The following is a 16,213-nucleotide window of genomic DNA, read 5'->3' as shown; positions in this document are numbered from 1 at the left end:
AAAGGGGAGGGGAGGGGAGGAGAGGGGAGGGGAGGGAAGGGAAAAAAATTATCAAAATACGATGATTAGTTGAAGCATTGAACTTACTAAATAATACAATCTTGAGTCTGGGGTCATGGCTTAGGGGTAGAGCGCTTGCCTAGCATGTGTGAGGCATTGGGTTCGATCATCAGCATCACATAAAAATAAATTAAATAAAGGCATGTGTCCCACAACAACTAAAAAAATATTTAAAAAAAAATAATACAATCTAAATTAGCATCCTAAATATTAGATCCAAAGTACTGAGTTTCTACACCAGGTTATCTCACCCAATAGATGATGACATTGAAACTGTCTGGAGAGAATAAAGCATTGCAGTAAATCACACAGACAAATTCTGTCAGCAGGAGATCTCCAGACTTGGTGGTGGTCACTCTGAGGCCCAAGCTCTTTTCATTATCCCGAGCCTCTTCTTACATTGCTGAAACATGAGCTCTAATACTGAAAACCAAAACTCCTAGGAAAGTTTGTACTTTCTCTGACCTTTCTGTGTCCCTTTATGTCTGGATATTGAAAAACAGCATGGCTGCTAAAGAATCCAACTCCCCCTTAGGTACAAGGCAAGTCCTGTGTTAGCTCTCAACTGACAGAGGATATGTCACAGAAAGAATAACAAATGGACCTGGAAACTCTCATCATCCCTTTTAATTTATCTTAAAATTCTTCACCAAGTTTATTTCTAGAGAAGATTAGACTTTAAAGTTATTAAAAATTGTAAAATTCGGGGCTGGGGTTTGTAGCTCAGTGGCAGAGCGCTTGCCTTGCACATGTGAGGCACTGGATTCAATCCTCAGCACCACATAAAAAAAGAAAGAAAGAAAGAAAATAAAGGGTTTTTTTTAATGTAAAATTCAAGACACACATAGCTATTCTGTGTCATTAGTAAGGTTATCAGACAGTTTTTTTCTGCTTAACTGTTTTATAAAATAAACTTCAGAAATACATAGAAAAGTAAAAGAAAAAAATAGTTAATGAGGCTGCTTTGTGGTATTTCCTATTAGGGATTTGATGATAGTTCAAATTCCATTTTGTTTATGAAAAAAGAAAAAACAAAAAACTAAGGCCCAGAAAGGTTAAGTGATTCATTAATGAAAGTGATAGGACTGAAATAGACCCTTTTAGAGCTGACTTTTTGGGCATGCAAACTGTGCTATCTCACAGGACCACTCTGGAAGGGGACTTGAGCTTGGTTTAATGCTCTGCTATCACCATCTTAATATTGTTAATCATTTTAAATTATTTTTTTAGTTGTAGTTGGACACAATACCTTTTTAATTTTATTTATTTATTTTCACGTGGTGCTGAGGACCAAACCCTCGCACATGCTAGGCAAGCGCTCTACCGCTGAGCCACAACCCCAGCCCTATTGTTAATCATATTATCTTTGAACTTGTGTTTTATACATGAAGTCCCATGGGTCTATGGAGCATGTACATAATTAGAGGACATACACTAAGTGGCAGTGCAGCCACACAGAGGCTCAGGCCCTCAGTGTGGTGGACTGTGGGTAGCACACTCACCAAGGAATGACCCTGACTTTCAGGCATGTATGTGAGCACCTGGGCGGTCTGGGACATGGAGGGTTTTAATATGCTTCTGGGGACCAGGACCTGGCTCAGGTTGGAATTAGCAACAGCAGTGGCACCATCCCCAGAAGCAATGGTGACTAGGCTGTGGCCCCAGAGGAAAGGAGGGATTCTACCGAGGATATAGTATGGACATTCTGCAAATTTATTTACAAAATGTATGCTTTGAGCAACTTCATTTTTAATCAACATAATCAAAGCAATGTCAATCACTCTGCAAAAAAGCCAGCTTCCCTTTCTGTCCCCACAACTCATCTCTATGGAATTTGCATATAGATTAACTCCCCAGCACTGGGACAGAAACAAGCAAGCAATAAACCTTGTCAGTTAAATATTATATATAAAAGCACACATATGGACATTGCAATAACATGCATAAGGCAGTTAGACTTCTTCAAAGACTTTAGAGTCTCTGGTTTTGAGGCTTAGAAATACACATTGAGGTGAGTGGGGTAGTGCACACTATAATCCCAGAAACTTGGGGGGCCGAGGCAGGAGGATCACAAGCTCAAGGCCAGCCTCAGCAACTTAGTGAGGCCCTGTCTCAAAATAAAAAATAAAAAGAGGACAAGGAATGTGATTCAGTGGTAAAGCGCCCCTATTTTCAATCACCAGCACAAAAGACAAGAAAAGAAATTACATTGAATTTAAAGATTCTAGGATTTGATGGAAAGAACATGATTTTCATATGAATTTTGGGTGAACCAATTACACAAGGAGGACAGTTCTAAAGTTTACTTTTCCTTGTAATTAGATACAATAATAGAAAGCATAAACAAGTATTTCAAATTATATAAAAATCACAGATCATTTTTTGATTTCTTATATGCCTGTCTCATGTTAGAGGACATGCCAGAGAAAATATCAAAATGCAATTGTGTGAATTTACATTTAAAATTAAATTCAGAATTATGTGAAACTGATTTGTGTGGAGTTAAATCTTTTTAGAAAAATTGTTTCTCCAGAATCATCAGTTCTAGAGTACTAAGATTTGTATTTTAAAAAAGACTTTCCAAAAGTTAACCCAAAGTTGTCATAGCCTACATTATACTCATTAACTGTTCCAGTAACAGTTAAACCAGCAAAAAAATCCTCTAAATAAAAACTTAATCAAATTCATTAGTGAGCTTGCATTTGCAGAGTGATTGACATTGCTTTGATTATGTTGATTAAAAATGAAGTTGCTCAAAGCATACATTTTGTAAATAAATTTGCAGAAAAGCCATAAATATCTTATCAAGATGACCCATTAGTACTATTGTTTATTGTATATAAAATTATGACACCAAAATATTATTTTTTGCAGTTTGTATGACCCCCTATTATGTTTTATACATAATAAAAAACTCCAAAGCAAAAATCTTATAATTTAATACCTTTTACTGAGTTTTTCCTCTATCTTTGGAACATGGGGGTTGGCAGTTTAATTTTTCTACTGAGCAATGCAAATTATGTGTCTGACCCAGGGTCCTCACCTCTGTCTGGTATTTTTGCTAATGTAAAGATGGCAGACGGTCTTAAAGATCTAGAGACTTCCTCTAAGTGTCAAATAACTTTCAATATAGAAAGGAGAAAAAAGAGGGAGGGAAGAAAAATAGGAATAGAGGGGGGAAATCAATTAATTTGCTTATGTTTTTTTAATTTCTAGGAGCACCTATTTCTCCATCAAAATGGGTGCAAACACACTGGAGTGGAGATCGGGCAACGCTGACATTTTCTCATCTCAACAAAGAAGATGAAGGCCTTTATACAATCCGTGTTCGAATGGGAGAATATTATGAACAATATAGCGCTTATGTCTTTGTTCGAGGTAAGACCTAGCAAAAGGAGTACACCCAACCATATTTAAAACACCAAGTCCCAAATCAATTTATCCAAACATGTTTTTGTAATGATGAGAGAGCCATTTGAAATTTCTTCCAGATTATCTGGAATAGGAGTATTCATTTTAGGTAAAATCAGATCTAGTATAAAAGGTGATCCCTGAAGGCACCAATACACCAGTAACTGGTTCCCAGATCATGGATTTCCCACACCTTCAGTGAGTTTTCTATAAATGATTGAGTAGAGATGCTAAATTCTCATGAAGTAGAAAGCCATCTCAATTTGTAGAAGCTGCCACAAAAGAAGATATGTTATTTTGGAACTCACTGTTTAATATGTATGTCAAGGAGGAAATTTAATATTTCATTGCAGCCCCTTCTTTACGAATTTGGTTTTGATGATCTAGGAAATGAGGTGCCACCTTAATTCTATAACTGTCAATTTGGTGAAGCTTTCTTTTTTTCAGTGGTGTCTTGAATGGATTGGATATATACAAGTGGAATGTGGAATCCTAGCACTTCGGATGACAGTTAACAGTTTGAGGCTGCCAGGGGGTGTTCTGTGTTCTTGAGTGTGATGGTCATTTAGGTACAGCCACAAGAGGAGACACAGGAGAAACTAAGAAAGACAGAGCTTATTGTACTCACAGATTCTAGAAACAGGAGGCACAGCAGGGCCACATAGGAAGGCATCTTGATTGGTCAGGAGGCAGAAGAAGCCGTAGCAAGGAGAGAGCCTAGCCTATGACCTTTATTGTCGTTTCAGGAAAGACAGGGTAGAGCAAGGTGAAGAGTTGAAAATTGGTTACTTTGGTTAATTTTGGTAGGCTCTGAGCTCCAAGGATGGTCTCTTGTTGTCTGGTACCTGGACCAGGGATGCTGAGGGCAGAGAAATTATGCCTCCTTAGATGTATGGACCAGATGGTGGATGTATGGCTCTGGATTGGTTGATTAGCACATCAAAGGCATATTCCTGGCTGCACTCTTTGCTGTCCCTAAACATTGGCTATCCTGGAAGTTTATGAAGATGTCAAAGCATCATAATACACAGAAAAATTAAACTACAAACAACACAGACTTACTAATTTTTATCTCGTATGCACTAGATAGAATCATAAACTCAGAGACATTTTGATCAAATGTCTATTCAGGTGCCCTGAATTGGGGCCCACAGAGACCATAAGGTCTGTGATTAGAACTGTATTTAAATATAATTGATTTCTTTTGTAATCTCATGTATTTCATTCTATGCATTCAAAGGTATTCTTCTCTGAAGGAACTTTTAGGTTTTATCTGCTCATCCAAGCGGTTTGTGGCACAACGATAGTTGGGATTCCCATTCTATCCAACCCCTAATTTTAAGATGCAGAAGCTGAGGTTCAAATAAGTACAGAAATTTACTCAGGAGCAGAAGTAGATCTAGGATACAGGTCTTCTAACACATTACCCAGGATTTTAATTAGGGTACAGGTTAAGTTGCTGAAATGAAACAACAAAAAGTTTATTTCTCTCATGTCTATATGTTTAGAGGTAGGTGGTCATCCAGATGCCTCTGCTCACTGTGGTCTTTCAGTATCTTGGGTCCCATTATTCTATTTTGTCCCACAATGCTGTCCAGGTTCCCATTCCAGCTTACAGAGAGGAAGGGAAAGGAAGTGGAGGGGGAGAGGCAGAGTGGCACACATCACATCTGCTTGTGAACACGGAGTACCAAGCAGCCCCCCACCCTGGGTGTCTAGTCCCTCTAGGGGACCAGGGTGTTCCCAGCTCAGAGGTTCCAATACCAAGAGAAACAGGAAGAGTGATTATTGGGGACACTTAACAGTCTACTCTACCCATCGTGTTAAACAGTAATAAATAATCATTGAAATCTGCTGCAGACCAGCCACTGAAAAAGATATAGAAATATCTACAACATCTGAAAAATGTGGCAGTCTTTGTCTTCCACAAAAGCATCATGGGCAAAGTCCAGCATTGCCAGGGAAAGAGAGGAGCTAGCCTTCTGCAAAATTGCAGTGAAATTGACTCACTGGAACTCATCAGCAAGTCCGTTTGTTGAGCCAACCCACCTGGATAAATCTGGTTAGATAAGGGCTGAAGAAGCAGACTTTGCCTCTGGTCTCAGTTGTCTTGGCTGAACTAGCAAGCATCTCCAGGTACTCTAAAAACCACATACCTTTGTGCTTCCTGCGTGGACTTTTTCTGGGAATCCTGACATGGTCCAGGGTTCCTCAGCATTTCACAGTGTCTTGCTCAGATTGCATGCCTAACTAGACTGGGAAGCAGGAAAGAGGTGTCAAAATTTGAAATTCATACTTCAGCCAATTTTTAAATTCACAAATGAAGGAAATGGAAAAATTCTAAAATTTATCAGATGTTGATGTGAGAGGATCGAGTAGATAAATGGAAAGATCCATTTCAGCTATTGCACTGAGAATTTAACAACTCTTAGAAAAGGTTGTAACTTATAAGTTTATTTCAAATGATATGTATGTTAGGGTCTTTTAAACATTTTTATTGAGGTCCAATTTATGTACCATAAGATTCATTCATATAAATACACATTTTGATGACCTTTAATGTGTTTATAAAATTGTGCAACCGTCACCCACAATTCACTTTTAGAATATTTCTTTTTTCTTTTTCTTTAAGTTGTTGGATACAATATCTTTAATTAATTAATTTATTTTTATGTGGTGCTGAGGATTGAACCCAGGGCATCGCCCAAGCTAGGCGAGCGCTCTACTGATAAGCCACAACCCCAACCCCGCTTTTAGAATATTTCTATCACTCCTAATCTGATGCCTATTTCTCTCTCCCATACTCAGTCTAGCCTCTGGCAGCCACTAATTTACTGTCTGTCTCTACAGATTTGCCATTCTGGACATTTTTGGATATTTGTGGCCTTCTCTGTCTGCTTTCTTTCATTCAACATGTAGTGAGGTTCATTCATCTTGTAATATTTTTGTTGTAATAATTTTGCAGTGTTCCAATGTATAGATGTGCCTTGTTTTGTGTATACATTCACCAGTTGATAGCTGGATTTTTTTCACTTTTTGGTTATTATGAATGATGTTGCTATGAACATTTGTCTTCATATTTGTGGGCCTATGGTTTCATTTCTCTTGGGCACATAATCACAAGTAGAATTGTTGGATCATATAATAAATTTATATTTAACTTTTTAAAGAAACTTCCAAAGTAGCTTTTTCTTCTTTTTTTTCTAGTATTACTGGTTGATTGAACCCAGGGTCTTGCACATGCTAAGCAGGTGGTCTACAACTGAGTTACACCTCCAGCCCTTTTTAATTTTATTTTAAGACAGCATCTCATCAAGTTGTCCAGGCTGACCTGGAACTCACTGACCTGGAACTCAAGCCTCAGCCTAGATCACTTTGCCAGCTGCCAAAGAGTCTTAATTGAGGCTTTGTTTTTAAAACTTTGTATCCACTAAGCTTCATGAAACCATCTCAAGTTTTTTAATAACTCTGGTATTTTTGCTGCTTAGAAAATAGTTTCTGCACCAGCATAATTAGTGTATAAAGCATCAGGTATCTGCAGAAACACTTTGCAAAACTTCACACATTTGGCCAAGGTTGTTTTATTACATAGATATGTGTTCATTGTGAAAATATAGATGATATGTATAAGCAAAGAAGAAATTAAAGAAAAGCCATCCATATGTTGTCTACTATCCAGAGATAGCCGATGATCTTTCTCTCCCTCTCTCTCTCTCTCTCTCTCTCTCTCACACACACACACACACACACACACATACACACACACACTGCCACAGGTGCAAACACACACACACACATAGAAACAGATGAGTAGAATGATAGTCATAAAGTATGGGATAGAAATGTCATGAAGGAATAATTGCAAATGGAAAATAAGTATATGAAAAAAGTAACTGAAGAAATGAAAATTGAAATAAGAATATTTTTATCTCCCATATAGGAAAAATCAAAAAGCTTTTAAAATCCTGGGGTTAGGGAATGGAGGAACAGGCAGGCACTCTCAGACATGGCTGGTAAATATAAATTGGCCCAACTTTTCTGAAGGTATTTTGCCACTGTATATCAAAAGCACACATTTCCAACTATTCTAGTTCTAGGAACCCAATGGAAAAAAGCAAAAAAATGTTTGTGTTTGGGAAAACTGGAAAAAAAATCTAGATATCTATCAATATGGGAGTTGTAAAGTGTGTGTATACGTATACATGAATATATGTGGTATATGAAAGTGTGTGTGTGTGTGTGTGTGTGGTATATGATATATATGTAAATACATATTTATATGTATAATAAAGTATATGATAAAGTATATGCATGCTTTATGTAAACAATGAAATACAAAAAATAATGATATATACTTATATTTATTGATAGAGACTTATCAAGAAAAAGTTTATGTCTCTATCAAACAATATAATACAATCTTATTTTAGTTCAAAAATAATCATTTTTGAGCTTATATATATAGGAAAAAACCTAGACTTATGCCAAAATATTAGTTGTAGTTATCTCTAAAGTATGGAATTAAAGGAGCGCTAAACAATATTTATTATTATTTATTTTACAATCATGCACTATTTTTATAATAGATCAACAATAGAATTACATACATTTTGAAAAAAGTTATTAGTAGTCTGTGTCAGAGGTCAAAAGATAAAGAAGAGCAAGCTAATCTTTGCCCAGGGTAATCAAATCTACAGAACATTTGGCTGTTTGGAGGGCTGGGAGAGAGCAGGGCAGATGGGTGGAGAGGGTTCATGTTCACTGAGTGAGTTCTGTGGGTCGGTGCTACATAGCAGCCACTGGAAACCAAACACTGTGTTATGTTGCTTCCCTGTTGTGCTCTTGTCATTTCAAGACGACTCTGTTTATCCCATTCTATTGTGGCTTCTTGAGAACTTTTGTATTTAGCCCCAGAAGAGAACTGAATGAATGAATAAATAAATGAATGAGTAACTGGAAAGATCATTAAGCCCGTCTCATGAATGGCTTATTGCAAACAATGTCATACAAATGCTGGAAAGTGGCTCCCCTATGCCTACTGTCCTCTAGACATCCCTGCTGTCGTACAACAGTGTAATGTCCACTCAGCTAACTGAATTCTGCTCCATCCATGCAGGGGTTGCTGGTTGTTATGTTATAAGCCTTTAATAAAAGGACATGGCTACAGGTTGCCTGCTGTCCCCCTGGAGGCTGAGTGGCTTTCTAACATTATCTCTTCTGACACTTAGGGCCTCTTCCACTCTAACTCTGCTCTACCTTCACCAGCAACAGCCCCGCTCCCCACATCCAGTGCTTCAAAGCCTGGAAGGAAAGACATTTCTCTGCCCCCAAACGCTCATTTCCTGTCGTGTGGCATGCAAAGGATTCTGCCCTCACTTCTAATTAGATTCTCCTATAGCACATCTGCCGGAGATATTTTCCCAGAGACACTTCCCTGCTGGTTTATGGGGCATGAAACAGAATGTGCATAATCCAAACAATGTGAGCTCTTCACAGATAATGCAAACCTATTAAATTCAGAAGTCTGCAAATATTTCTGCCATGTTATCAAATATCTTAGTAACTCATTAAGAGCTACAGAGTATAGATCAGAGGGAAAGACAGTGTTTGCTCGGTCAACAAGAGTGTTTTCTCTTGGGTGAGTGGCTCCCACATGTCTCAGCCTTTCTTCCTACTTGACTCCATTTATGAGAGTGTTGGTCAAATGCCAAGAAGAGTTGGCACATGTGGACCCTTCCTCCAGAGACTTTTCTTCTTGTCTTAATCATTCTCACTTAAAAAGTTGCTTACTGAATATTTTGACTCCTCTTCTCCTCAAAGCAGCTCTGATTCACTAATTTAGCTGTGCCTGAGTGGACTGTATTATCAGAGGATCCCATTTCATAAACACTCACGGCCTTCATTTCTTGTATTATCCTGGACTTTTACTAAACTCAGATAAACTAGGCTTAGATGTAGATATATGTCAGAGTTCTTTTCCCAAGTATCTTCAGTTTGAGAGCAATCATTCAGTTAAAAAGGATGTTTTCTTTTCTCTGGTCAGAGTGGTAATGCCCAGCATAAGAATGGGGCATGGGTTATTATTCTCTTTGTGAATGTACCCAGAAGGTGGCAGAAGGAGCTGTTTGTCCCCTTAGGACTCTTTCATAGATTCTTAGTAACATTGCACAATCAACGTTTTAAGAACAGAAATTCTGGCACAAGTGACTTGTCCAAGAGCAATTTCTGACATCTACCATTAATTTTCTTTTGGAACATTTTGGGCAGCAAGAGTCATGAGGCAAAGGTCGTGGGTCCTTTTCAGAGCACTTTCTGTTTTCTAACATAATGTTCTTCTCCCTGATGTGAAAAGCACACATTGCTATGGTGGTAAACAAATTGCAAATTTTGAAACTTGCTCTATTACAGCCAAAGAGGTAGCCACTGTGGTGGTTTGGTAAGAAATGTGTGCATCAAGACCTCAGTCTGCCAAGCTGGCAGAGCCCGTGGAAGACGTCTGATGGGATTCTTCTCTGTCTCCACAGATGCTGATGCAGAGATTGAAGGAGCCCCTGCCTCACCCTTGGATGTGGTGTGCTTGGATGCCAACAAAGACTACATCATCATCTCTTGGAAGCAGCCAGCTGTAGATGGAGGGAGCCCTATCCTGGGATATTTTATTGATAAGTTAGTGCCTAGTTGAACTTCAGTTAGCGTTCTTTGACACTACGTAGAGATGCACACTTGATTTCTCCCTTCATTCCTAGGTGAAAGACTTTCTATTCTGATCCCCTTCCTCCATCCTTCATCCTTCATCCTCATTATCTTTCTCTCTTTGTTTCTACCTACACGTGCACACACACACACACACACGCCCACGTGAACACACACACGTATCTATATCTATATATTCTTATCTACCAATTTACCTCAATTCAAAAGAGAAATTCTTAAATTTGACCACGCATGTCACCAACTTGGCAAGAATACTGTAAATTGGAAGACTTTAGAGAGGCCACTTTAATAATGAAATATCTGATATTTTATATATTTGATGTCTATATTTCTAGTATGTCAGTAATTTAAGAATATTGACTTTAGGAATGCAAATTTTTATCTAAATTACAGGGTGCAGTTTCAAGTTATACAAGAAATAACAACAAAACTCTGCAGTATTAAATGATGCTTTTATCTATAAATTCTTGCTATTTACATTCTCCAATTTTTTTTTAAATTTAGTTGTAGATGGACACAATACCTTTATTTTATTTATTTGTTTTTATGTGGTGCTGATGATTGAACCCAGTGCCTTACCTGTGCTAGGCAAATGCTCTACCACAACTGTAGCTAGTTACCTAGTTTTTATGGTAACTAGGTTTTACACATTAATTATCCAGTGAGTTTGAACAATATAGACAATAAATTTAGATTATTGGCCTAAGTACATTTTTCTCTTAGTTTCTATTCAAATAGTTCTTTTTTCATTTTTGATTGGGGAAGCCACAAGGGGCAGTTAATCTGTGTTACTATATTACAAGGGCTTTGTACCAAGGTATAGTAGACTTTACATTAGTCAGGTACAGCACGGTGCAGGACTGTAATCTCAGCAACGCGGTAGGCTGAGGCAGGAGGATTTCCAGTTCAAAGCCAGCCTCAGCAATTTAGCAAGGGCCTAAGCAACTTAGTGAGACCCTGTCTCAAAAAAAAAAAAAAAAAAAGACTGCAGATGTCTTTCAATAGTTAAGCACCCCTGGGTTTAATCCCTTATAATAAAAAACAAACAAACAACAACAACAACAAAACCCTCACATCTCTAACAGTAAGTAGTGAGTATCAGAACTGGGATACACATATCAACCTGGCTATAGGTTTGTGTTCTTTCTGCTCCAACATGCTGTAGAAGTTTCTAGATCGGAGGCCCTCTACTTTTCTTTCTGCCCACATGAGGATTAGAAAGCACCCTCTAGTATCACTGTGTCACCATGACAGTGTCTGCAAAGGAAGAGGGAGAATGAGTCCTAGCAGAACTTCTGGAGACCAGGGTGGTTTGGAGAACTGTCCTCTCAGCTCCCTACCATGCCCCACCTAGAGAAGCTCCAGAATTTCTACAGAGGAAAGATTGAGATAGTCCTTTATATTAACACTGAAGAAAATGCCTAGTGTCTACTTCAAAGAATGGAAGGTGATGATGAAGAAGGGAAGACTTCCCCAGCCTCCTCTGCACGGGCACTGGCACTGTCACGCTCGTGAGCTTCATTTGGGAACCATATATTTTGGACATAGAGTCATATGGGGAAGTGATATAAACTAAAAGTGCCATTTTCTGCTTGTAAAAAACGATGCATTAATCCTAGTATGGCACAACTCAATCACAGTTTGAGTCTCTAAAGCTCTGTCAATCAGGCTAATAGCCAAATATCATATTTGTCTCTGGAGGAGTTCTCCCCCCTGCCCGCCCTTTATCCCTAGGTACCAGCTGCTGTAAAAGCACTCAATTAGAAATCAGTTTCCAAGTACTTAATTTCCCCCTGGAAATCTCCCTGCCTCTAATCAATCTCATCTGTTAAACAAACAAACATAGGACACTAACCTCTTCACCATTCCACCCACACAGGATGTGGTCACCATCAAGAAAATATGTTGAGCTGTTTTCCAAACTACATTGCAAATAATTATCTTTTTTAAAGGCGCCACCTTCCCAATAATGCTTCATTTCCTAAAAATAAAAACCTACTTAAAAAGAAGACAAAGAAAAAAAATCACAAATGGTAGATTAAAGTCATCAGCCCAGGAGATGTGTCCCCATAAGACTCACCCTCCCAAGTAAAGATGATAGAAACCTACCTATTTCTTGTTCCCCCAGACTCCTACACTTAGCATTCGAGACTTCTTAGCTCCCTACTTTGGAGTTCAGAAAAGATCAGAGGCTCCTTTTTTCTTATTGAAGAAGACGCATTACATTTGAATGGTACTGAGTGCCTGCAGTTTAAATCAGTAGCAAACCATGCTGATATTTAACAGAGATGATCTGAAGCAACTAGGTGGGTTTGTAGCTTTGGCGCTATTGATTTAGCCATACTTCTTGTAATATTCTTGTCAATCATGTTCCTTCCCGTAGATGTGAGGTGGGCACAGATTGCTGGTCTCAATGCAACGACACACCTGTGAAGTTTGCTCGTTTTCCAGTCACTGGATTGATAGAAGGTCGTTCCTATATATTCCGAGTTAGAGCTGTGAATAAAACTGGAATAGGCCTTCCATCTCGAGTTTCTGAGCCTGTGGCTGCACTGGATCCCGCTGAAAAAGCTAGACTTAAAAGTAAGCACTTTTCACTTTTTTCAGGATCATCCTTAAACTTTAAAAAAAAATAACTGCAGAAGGTTTCATTGCAAGGTTACCCCTTTCCCTTCCACTAGAGGGAGATGAGAATAAGAAATCCTTCTTTTCATCAGAAAATCATGGGACAAGGGAGAAGCTTGAAAACATAAGATATATTTGGTTTTTGAGTCACCCGTTCTCATATGGGCTTTATTTTTTTAAATCTTATTCAGAAAATTAACTTTGCTAATCTGAGTTCCAGGCATTACGTGTGGAATGAAATACAAAAATAGCCTGGAGAGCATTTTTATTCATTTTATTTATTATTAGCTCATCCACAATAAAGGGAACCATAAAATGACATTACAAGAATTATTTTGTAGTAAAATTTCAGTCTATACTATGCTTCTCACCCCTGGCCCTATTGACATTTTAGGCCAATAACTCTGTGTTGGAGGTATCCTATATATTCATTGCAGGATGCTTAGCAACTTTCCTTGCCTCTACCACTCAATGCCAGGAACATAGATCCTCAATTGTGATGATCAAAACTGTCTCTAGATACTGCCAAATATCTAAAGGGGGACAAAATCCCAAATGGAGGATTACAGTTCTATTCCATATTTACAGTGTTATTCTTTACCTTAATTACATGTAATGGCATGGCAAAATAATGTCACCTTTTCCCTGTACCTGTGTCTAATCAGACTTCTTGATTATTCTCTAATCACTTTTCACCCACCCTCAGACTTCCCTGGATTTGAAAATTCCCTCCCTCTTTCCAAAATTTACAAATTTCATCTCACCCTTTCATTTACCCCTATTTTAAAATTCCAACCAAAATAAGATTTGGTTGAGTTGATGATAAGTTATCTTCTTTAATAGCTTCTTGTCTTTGTACAAACTGTGGCCAAAAGTCCCCTGATTGAAGCAGAAGTTGAACCGTTCTCTTTCTGATGTTTATGAGGATCGCAGAATGAATTTTTTCTCTAACTTTATTCCTGTCTCTTCTATTTTCTTTACTCTGAATCTAAACTAATTTCCTTGGTGGAAAACACTCCTCAAAATGTAATTGGAAAAATTGTTTTTGCTTAGTTTTATTGCTGGATGGATACTCCCTGTCCTTTTTTATCTTCATAACCTGGGGGCTTATAATTGTTCTAATTGTTCTAGAAGCGTTTTCCCCAAAATACAAGCTATCTCTTAAGAAGAGACAAGAAAGCCTACATATTTCAGGAGATCCATATTGAACAGTTACATGCGTACATGTTATATACCTAACTTGTATAAGTACATTTCCAGAAAAGTGGACTCAGTCCGTTCAGGAAGATCCTAGACTCTAGCAGATGGTGAATCTCTTGAAGATAGGGGCCATGCCCCCCATAATACCATACACATGCTTGGTAAGATTTGTTGGGAAAATACAAAAGTAAACTAACGGCAAACCCATTTGTGACTAATCCAGCCAGTTTATCAATTTATCAATACATTTAAAATGGAATTTGTGAATGTTTGTTATTTTTATTTTTGTCTCTGTTCAGGTCGCCCTTCAGCACCCTGGACTGGACAGATCATTGTCACTGAAGAGGAACCTACAGGTAAAAACTGGCTTCCCCGGCTACTGTTGCCAATGTTTTGCTCTGCAATTTGCCTTTTGCTATAGAGGGTACAGTGTATATGATTTAAGATTCTTTGGAAAGGTATTCTAAATCTGGAGATCATGAAGTGACAGATCAGAAAATCACATTTTGGAGACAGCACTGGGGCTTGAATCTGGGGCCTTCTGCACACTAAGCAAATACTCTATCACTGAGTCATACTTTCAAAGCCCCAGAGAATCACATTTTGTTTTTTAAACTTTATTGAGATGCAATTCTTAAACAATAAATGTACAATTTGATACATTTTACATATGTACCCACCAGAAGCCATGGCCATGATCAAAATAATAAACATATCCATCCCATCCCCAAATTTTCTCATGCTCCTATGTGATTTTCCTTTTTCACCCCTGCCCCATCTCCAGGCCGTCAACTGATCTGCTTCTTGTCACTATAGTTCGTATTCACAATGTTAGATAAATAAAATCATACTCATTTTTGTCTGATTTTCTTCACTTGGTGTAATTATTTTGAGATTTATCCATGTTGAAGCGTGTATCAATTCATTCCAATTAATTATCCATTCACTATTAAAAGCATTCTTAAGTATTTGTGTGGACATATACATTATCAGTGCTCTAGGATAAATACCTAGGAGTTGAATGGATGGGTTATATGACATGTGCATGTTTAATTTTTAAAGGCATTGCTAAATGATCTCTAAAACGATTGTACTGGACTGGGGTTGTGGCTCAGCAGTAGAGCGCTCACCTAGCACATGCTAGGCACTGGGTTCGATCCTCAGACCACATATTAAACAAACAAACAAACAAACAAATAAATAAATAAATAAAGGTATTATTTCCAACTAAAACTAAAATATATATTTTTAAAAAAATGATTGTACCATTTACACTCCCACCAGCACTAGATGAGACTTCCAGTTGTTCCATGCCATCATTAGTACTTGTATGACCAGTCTTTTTAATTTTAGCCATTGCAGTGGGTTCACAGAGGTATTTCTTTGTGGTTGTGGTTTGCATTTCCCTCATAATATTTTTGTGTCATTTGACATCTTTTTTTTTCTATTTCTTTTTCTGGAAATGTTGTAGTATTAGCTTTTATATTTCAATCTGTGACCCATTTCAAATTAATGTTTTCTAGACTGTGTGAAGTAAGGATCTTAGTTATTATCATTGTTAGTATTATTACTTGTGTATGTCTTTCCAGTTATTTCAGCTGTATCTATTGGAAAGATTGCCCTTTTCCCATTGAATTTGCCTTGTCAAAGTCAAATGACTAAATGCCTATGAATATATTTCTAGAATCTCTAGAATTTTATTTTCTCTATCTTTTTTTTTTCTTTTTTTTTTTAATTTTTTATTGTTGGCTGTTCAAAACATTACATAGTTCTTGATATATCATATTTCACACTTTGATTCAAGTGGGTTATGAGCTCCCATTTTTACCCCATATACAGATTGCAGAATTACATCAGTTACACATCCATTGATTTACATATTGCCATACTAGTGACTGTTGTGTTCTGCTGCCTTTCCTATCCTCTACTATCCCCCCTCCCCTCCCCTCCCCTCCCCTCTTCTCTCTCTACCCCCTCTACTGACATTCATTTGTCCCCCTTGTATTATTTTTCCCTTTCCCCTCACTTCCTCTTGTATGTACTTTTGTATAACCCTGAGGGTCTCCTTCCATTTCCATGCAATTTCCCTTCTCTCTCCTTTTCCCTCCCACCTCTCATCCCTGTTTAATATTAAGCTTCTTCTCATGCTCTTCGACCCTACTCTGTTCTTAGTTACTCTCCTTATATCAAAGAAGACATTTGG

General features: G+C 37.8%; 1 protein-coding gene across 4 annotated transcripts in view; it reads left to right on the top strand.

Annotated features, from left to right (window-relative positions):
* The window catches only part of Myom1 (myomesin 1), a 139,136-nt gene that overhangs the window by 49,241 nt on the left and 73,682 nt on the right, over positions 1-16,213 (top strand). For all 4 annotated transcript variants that reach the window (XM_048806491.1, XM_048806490.1, XM_015482521.2 and 1 more), the window contains 4 exons: positions 3,277-3,438; positions 9,996-10,137; positions 12,569-12,768; positions 14,310-14,366. In XM_048806491.1, the coding sequence (XP_048662448.1) occupies positions 3,277-3,438; positions 9,996-10,137; positions 12,569-12,768; positions 14,310-14,366 (561 nt within the window). The remainder of the gene's footprint in view (positions 1-3,276; positions 3,439-9,995; positions 10,138-12,568; positions 12,769-14,309; positions 14,367-16,213) is intronic.

This window comes from Marmota marmota, unplaced genomic scaffold (assembly GCF_001458135.2).
Source record: "Marmota marmota marmota unplaced genomic scaffold, marMar, whole genome shotgun sequence".
Classification (NCBI taxonomy): domain Eukaryota; kingdom Metazoa; phylum Chordata; class Mammalia; order Rodentia; family Sciuridae; genus Marmota; species Marmota marmota.
This window is presented reverse-complemented; position numbering and strand designations above follow the sequence as displayed.